The sequence below is a fragment of the Sinocyclocheilus anshuiensis genome, unplaced genomic scaffold, assembly GCF_001515605.1.
Source record: "Sinocyclocheilus anshuiensis isolate Anshui unplaced genomic scaffold, SAMN03320099.WGS_v1.1 scaffold1341, whole genome shotgun sequence".
In the NCBI taxonomy this organism is placed as follows: domain Eukaryota; kingdom Metazoa; phylum Chordata; class Actinopteri; order Cypriniformes; family Cyprinidae; genus Sinocyclocheilus; species Sinocyclocheilus anshuiensis.
In genome coordinates, this window is record NW_015553274.1 from 260,784 (window position 1) to 268,452 (window position 7,669).

The 7,669-nt window shown below is 38.6% G+C and overlaps 1 protein-coding gene across 2 annotated transcripts in view; it reads left to right on the top strand.

The window, feature by feature from the left end:
• Window positions 1-6,073, top strand: part of LOC107668222 (40S ribosomal protein S7-like) — an 8,792-nt gene extending 2,719 nt beyond the window's left edge. For both annotated transcript variants that reach the window (XM_016460027.1, XM_016460026.1), the window contains exons 5-7: window positions 4,749-4,813; window positions 5,265-5,415; window positions 5,956-6,073. In XM_016460027.1, the coding sequence (XP_016315513.1) occupies window positions 4,749-4,813; window positions 5,265-5,415; window positions 5,956-6,033 (294 nt within the window). In that variant the 3' untranslated portion in view covers window positions 6,034-6,073. The remainder of the gene's footprint in view (window positions 1-4,748; window positions 4,814-5,264; window positions 5,416-5,955) is intronic.
• The last annotated feature ends 1,596 nt before the right edge of the window (window positions 6,074-7,669 follow it).

A 7,669-nucleotide genomic window follows, 5' to 3' on the forward strand; every position in this document is an offset into this window, starting at 1 on the left:
GTTTTAAATACAACTTAACCACTGATTTCTAGTCGTGTCCTCTTTTGGAAGGCCAAACAAAATAGTTTTGCTTTCACAACGAAACAGCGTCACACACAGCGGCCTTGAGTGAGCGGAGGCCGGTTTGAGTGAGCAGAGAACGGCGAGATGAGAACGGCGCGGCCGGCGTATTCGACGGAGCAGCCGGAGGGCTTGCGGCAACCACATGTGATGACCCCGAGCTGGACGCCGCTTCGTCCACAGTGAAAGCCGATCCGGCGAACCAGCACGGATCAGCTCTAGGCATGACGAAGCCAACCACTTTTGGAAGACCAAACAAAGTAGTTTCGCTTTCACAACGAAACACAGCGCCTTCACGACATGGCGGCAGCAACAATACTACAGCCAGAAATAAAAGTTACGCCTTCTTTCTTTGCGTGAACATTTGGACGGCGTTATGCAAACAGATCTTCTTTATGCTTTATGCACCTGTTACACTCCAAAGAGAAAGGAAAAATTGAAATCGCATCATATGACCCCTTTTAAAGGGTAAAGGGACTATTTTTGAAAATAGGCTCATTTTCCAACTCCCCTAGAGTTACACAGTTGAGTTTTACCGTTTTAAATCCATTCAGCCGATCTCTGGGTCTGGCGGTAGCACTTTTAGCTGTAGCTTAGCATAGATCGTTGAACTATCCCTTTAAGGCCGTAGTTTGTGAGTGTGTTCCAACACTTTGAGTCATACACTTATTGCAGGTATGAGCCATTTGAGCCATTTGATTGTCCAATCAAATTAAAACTAAGATGGCGCCGCAGATGGCCACCTCAGTGTTTGGCTTGTTTGGCTCAACTGTACATATCATTTTTTTTTTTCAATGTATTTTTTCTATTTTTGTCTATTTATATTTACATGTGTGTATTTTTTTTATTCTCATCTTATTTTTATTGTCTGTGTTGTTGTTGTCTCTGTGTACTGGAAGCTTGTGACACTAAAACAAGTTCCTTGTATGCGCAAGCATACTTGGCAATAGAGCTCTGTCTGATTCTGAAATGCTCTCTAGATCAAATTTTTAAGTCTAATCATATTTCACTGGTATGCACTTTTTTTAATCCAGAGACCTTTGGATTGGACAACTTACATTTTTGAACTGTGCATACCTGAGATATTTAGATAGCACTGAATAGGATATTTAAGTTTCTGAATTGTGCACACCTCCAAAATTTGACTTGACTATTTGAAAATTCAAATGGTACAATCACATTTTGCAGAAATGCACAATTAAAATTGAATTTGTCCAATAAAATGCTTTTTTAGATTTTAAAATGTCCCACTCTCTGCAATTTAACTAGCATTTGCTGCCTATTTGGACTTATTTTTATTTTTTTTGTCCAGCTGAACATCCTGTTTAGGATCATGTTTGCACTAGGGTTGGGTGGTATGACGGTATATATAGTTACCACGGTATAAAATGTTAAACGTAACTTTTTTTTTAATTTATTTATTTTTTATTCCATGTATACCGTGACATGTAAATAGGTGGGCATGGTTAACTTAGGTGCAGTGCATGAGACTGACGCTGCCATTTGTCAAAGAAACATGGGGGGAAACAAATGAACAGATCAGGAGGATCCTCAAAGGATTCGATTTTCTAAAGGGTTGTTAATAACGTGATCTTGTCAGAACAAAGGTGCAGCAGTTAACTGAGATTATTGCAGCACCCGTACAGTTTAGAGGCGTGCACAGGCTCACAACAGAGGAAGCATTATGAATGGCCATGGTAATGAACAACCTGCTTGTTAAAGCAAATGAACATAATCCTGTATCTGAGGCAAAATAACTAAATATTGAGAAGGCAACAGCATGTATTATATATTTTTTTTAACTCCAAACGATCGGACACTGATCGAAACCAGTTGATAATCTCCTGTGATTCGATACATCTCAACTTGACACTCAAATTAACCGATCACATTTTAATGCAGAAGCCGCGCACACATTGAGGTGAATATGAAAGGCTGAACGGCGTGTCAGTCTTCACTGGGCTGGAGTGAAATAATGACGCGGTTACAAGGTGTGTGTAATTTAAACTACTTAGTCATACTCAGCACTAACAGTAGCTGTCTAGCTGATGTTCAGTTTGCATACTGCTGTTCTCCTTCTAGTCACTATTGAACTCTTCCCTCTCTTGATTAAAGCTCTAGGTGAAGGGTTGCCAGTTATCACAAAAAGAGCAAAACAAGCCCCTTAAAAACGCAGTGGTCCCCATTGACTTTCATAGTATGGAAAAAAAAACACTATGCAAGTTGTTGGGGACCAGCAACTGAAGGTGAACTATCCCTTTAAGGCCGTAGTTTGTGAGTGTGTTCCAACACTTTGAGTCATACACTTATTGCAGGTATGAGCCATTTCAAAATTTAGATTGTCCAATCAAATTAAAACTAAGATGGCGCCGCAGATGGCCACCTCAGTGTTTGGCTCTTATAGCACAACTGTACATATCATTTTTTTTTTTCAATGTATTTTTTCTATTTTTGTCTATTTATATTTACATGTGTGTATTTTTTTTATTCTCATCTTATTTTTATTGTCTGTGTTGTTGTTGTCTCTGTGTACTGGAAGCTTGTGACACTAAAACAAGTTCCTTGTATGCGCAAGCATACTTGGCAATAGAGCTCTGTCTGATTCTGAAATGCTCTCTAGATCAAATTTTTAAGTCTAATCATATTTCACTGGTATGCACTTTTTTTAATCCAGAGACCTTTGGATTGGACAACTTACATTTTTGAACTGTGCATACCTGAGATATTTAGATAGCACTGAATAGGATATTTAAGTTTCTGAATTGTGCACACCTCCAAAATTTGACTTGACTATTTGAAAATTCAAATGGTACAATCACATTTTGCAGAAATGCACAATTAAAATTGAATTTGTCCAATAAAATGCTTTTTTAGATTTTAAAATGTCCCACTCTCTGCAATTTAACTAGCATTTGCTGCCTATTTGGACTTATTTTTATTTTTTTTGTCCAGCTGAACATCCTGTTTAGGATCATGTTTGCACTAGGGTTGGGTGGTATGACGGTATATATAGTTACCACGGTATAAAATGTTAAACGTAACTTTTTTTTTAATTTATTTATTTTTTATTCCATGTATACCGTGACATGTAAATAGGTGGGCATGGTTAACTTAGGTGCAGTGCATGAGACTGACGCTGCCATTTGTCAAAGAAACATGGGGGGAAACAAATGAACAGATCAGGAGGATCCTCAAAGGATTCGATTTTCTAAAGGGTTGTTAATAACGTGATCTTGTCAGAACAAAGGTGCAGCAGTTAACTGAGATTATTGCAGCACCCGTACAGTTTAGAGGCGTGCACAGGCTCACAACAGAGGAAGCATTATGAATGGCCATGGTAATGAACAACCTGCTTGTTAAAGCAAATGAACATAATCCTGTATCTGAGGCAAAATAACTAAATATTGAGAAGGCAACAGCATGTATTATATATTTTTTTTAACTCCAAACGATCGGACACTGATCGAAACCAGTTGATAATCTCCTGTGATTCGATACATCTCAACTTGACACTCAAATTAACCGATCACATTTTAATGCAGAAGCCGCGCACACATTGAGGTGAATATGAAAGGCTGAACGGCGTGTCAGTCTTCACTGGGCTGGAGTGAAATAATGACGCGGTTACAAGGTGTGTGTAATTTAAACTACTTAGTCATACTCAGCACTAACAGTAGCTGTCTAGCTGATGTTCAGTTTGCATACTGCTGTTCTCCTTCTAGTCACTATTGAACTCTTCCCTCTCTTGATTAAAGCTCTAGGTGAAGGGTTGCCAGTTATCACAAAAAGAGCAAAACAAGCCCCTTAAAAACGCAGTATAATAAGCAGATACCAGGGAACAAATTAAACAATATAACTAGTATTAATAGTATCCTACAAAATTGAAAATTAAATGGAATTGATTATAATACAATATTTAAATATAAAATATTTAGGCCTAGATGTTATAAGCTGATTGAAGTAAAACAATAACATGAGGTTTAAAAATAATTCAGAAATGCCTTATTTAAACTTTAATTGCACCTACAAGTTGCATTTAATATTTAGTTGGGGCAGTTAATCTAAAAGTTTAGTGTTTTTACTAAATTTGCTGAATTAAATCAAACAAGGTGTAGTACTTTTCGTTTCTAAAGTATTTGAGTTTATTTATTATATAAAGCCCTTTTTGTCGATTTTCAGAATAACTACATGTATAACTATTATCATGAAATATCGTTACTGTGAAATAAAATAAGTCATACCGTGAAACAGAATTTTGGTCATACTGCGCACACCTAGTTTGCACTGGGATGAAAAACACTCATCAAGTGATTTCATGAGGTCCTTAAACTTTGATTTTAGCACAAGTTTTAGTCTTGGTGTGATTTGATTTTTCCCAACGTGGACATCCTGTGAGATGGCTCTCATGTGGCTCTGTCCGTGTGGCGTAAGGGAGCGCAGCACTTCGGTGCCATGACGTACAGTCCCATTCCATGACGTTGGATAGCAAGCTGGTCCCCGGCCTCTGGCTGGTGTGGACAGCGTCCTGTATATTCCTACATCTTCCCAGAGCCCTTTGGGCCATTACTGGGGAGGTAAACCATGCAGTGCACATGCTGTTTAGAGCAACAATGTGATATTTTTGCTGCAGTATTAGCATGTTGACCACCGAAATAACTGTTTTAACCTTGATTGATCTTGTTTTCTAGAGAAGAATCCTGCCTAAACCCACAAGGAAAAGCCGTACAAAAAACAAGCAGAAGCGCCCCAGGAGGTAAATGTCGTCTTGTTGCATTTTGGAAGCTGTGTTTGCGGAGTCAGGGTTAGTAGTGCTTGTTTTTTTTCAGTGTGAATTTGCCTACTGTAGCAGTGTTGTGCTGATTAGCCTGTTAGTGTATAGCAAACCAACGTGGACATCCTGTGAGATGGCTCTCATGTGGCTCTGTCCGTGTGGCGTAAAGGAGTGCAGCACTTCGGTGCCATGACGTACAGTCCCGTTCCACGACGTTAGATAGCAAGCTGGTCCCCGGCCTGTGGCTGGTGTGGACAGCGTCCTGTATATTCCTACATCTTCCCAGAGCCCTTTGGGCCGTTACTGGGGAGGTAAACCATGCAGTGCACAACCAAAATGGTTTTAAGATGCTTCATTTTTGGGTCACATGAACTTCTGTTGTTTAGTGGAGAAGTTTAGGGTTCATCCATTTAAACTGTGTTTTCCCTTTCAGCCGAACTCTGACTAACGTGCATGATGCTATCCTTGAGGATCTGGTCTTCCCCAGTGAGATTGTTGGCAAAAGGATTCGCGTGAAACTGGACAGCAGCAGGCTCATCAAGGTCCACCTCGACAAGGCACAGCAAAACAATGTTGAACACAAAGTGAGTACTATCTCTTTAAACGAAACAAAAAAAAAAACAATCACCCAACGTGGACATCCTGTGAGATGGCTCTCATGTGGCTCTGTCCGTGTGGCGTAAGGGAGCGCAGCACTTCGGTGCCATGACGTACAGTCCCATTCCACGACGTTGGATAGCAAGCTGGTCCCCGGCCTCTGGCTGGTGTGGACAGCGTCCTGTATATTCCTACATCTTGCCAGAGCCCCCTGGGCCGTTACTGGGGAGGTAAACCATGCAGTGCACACTATTAATTGCCAGAGTGGGGTGCTATTTTGGGGTTTTTGCTGAATTATCAGGCAGTCCTTATTTTGATCTATGCGCAATTTAAACATTCTCAGTTTTAATCCTTGTGACTTCAACTTGAAATGTTTTCCTTTTGACAACTTAAATTATTTGTTTGTAAAAAAATTGTTTTGAGATGTTTAAATTTGAGTCACAATTGCCTAATGCCTATTTTTTTTTTTTTTTTTAGTGGATAGTTATATTTTATAAGTAACCAAGCTAATTTGGGTTTTGTTTCAGGTTGAGACCTTCTCTGGTGTCTACAAGAAGCTCACAGGCAAGGATGTGATATTTGAGTTCCCAGAGTTCCAACTGTAAAGTGCGGATGGCAAAATAAATTTGTTTACTGTCATGTTAATTGTCTGTGTTCCATTCTTTTGCTAAGTCATTGAGTGAAGTCAGACTTTGTATGTGGTCATATTTGAGTAAGGTGCGAGTTCATGAATATATTGCAGCAGAAAAACACATGTTCTGAAAAGGTATGAGGTCATGGCAATCTTTTACTGTTGTTTGTGTATTATCGTGCAGCAGATTATGAAAACAAAATGCACGGTAGAGAAGATCCGATGTGGATGTTTTGACCCTGTTATGGAGCCCACAATGACAAGTGAACTATATTTTATAGTGCTCGAACTAATCTCTGTCCTGATCATGACTCCCAGAAGATATGGTTAAAGACAAGATATAAACCAGGCCATCTGGCAGCCAAGATTGTGACTATATTAAGACCATATTAATTGCCAGAAATCATATATATCAATGTCCTGTATTAGCTTTAGAATTAAAATGTTATTTAGGTTAATCAAAAAAGGTCATTTTTTTCCCCCCAGCAAATTAATTGAGATACTGAATTTCTCAGCAGTGCAGCGGGTCAACGAACGGGCTTATTTTACAGAGCTGATTCATGATGTCAATTTGTAAGCTAACTTGAAAGGCTCATTTTCTTGGGTTTCCTTCAATAGATTTTGTAAATAAAATAAATTCATTGTTTACCATTACATTAAACGATCCTAACTCAAAAGTGAATTTTAAAGCACCGTGTTACCGGATTGGTCTAGTTAGTACATAAATGACCCCTTGTGCTAGTTGTAATCCTGATTTAGCAACTTGTGTGCCGTTTAAAATGTTTCGGAATCTGTTCGATACCAAATCGATAATACTGCATAATTGAGCACTGTAATTTATAGGTGTTTTTCGTGTGATGGTAAAGACCCACCCAATGTATGTTAACACATACATTTTTAGCATGAAAAAGTGTGTGTATATAAGGCGGTGGATATTGTGCCAGGCCAGTAATTGTTCCACAGAGGGCACTGTTCTTCCAGAGACTCACTGACGTGGTTGGGAAAAGAATAGTTCATGGTAGAGGTCTGCACGGGCTTTAACCCTTGTGTTGTGTTCAGAACCCTATCACACCTACGAGGTTACAGAGCAAAAAGGACCCGGCCTCATAAAATTGCTTATAAATAACTCATTATGCTATATTATCACCAAAGATTGGATTCAATCTTTTTGTCAACTTCTTTTCTTTCATTTAGTACTGGTTTTGTATTTATATTTGCTTCTGATTAATCGTAGGCCTCATTTATCTGAGAGTAGGCACCTCATTTTTTTGAGTGAAAAAAAGCATTATTTATGAATAATTTTCACAATATTAAATAAAAACTGAAGAAAATTTCCACTGTTTATCACAATAGTGTGCTTTAATGCTTAATCGGAGTTTGTTTTCAAAGGCTTTTATTTTGTACAAAATGGCATGAAGTCACACTTGTGGTGTTCCCGGTCAAAAATGACCCGGCCTCAAAAAATTGCTTATAAATCACTCATTATTCTATATTATCACCAAATATTGGATTCAATCTTTTTGTCAACTTCTTTTCTTTCATTTAGGACTGGTTTTGTATTTATATTTGCTTCTGATTAATCGTAGGCCTCATTTATCTGAAAGTAGGCA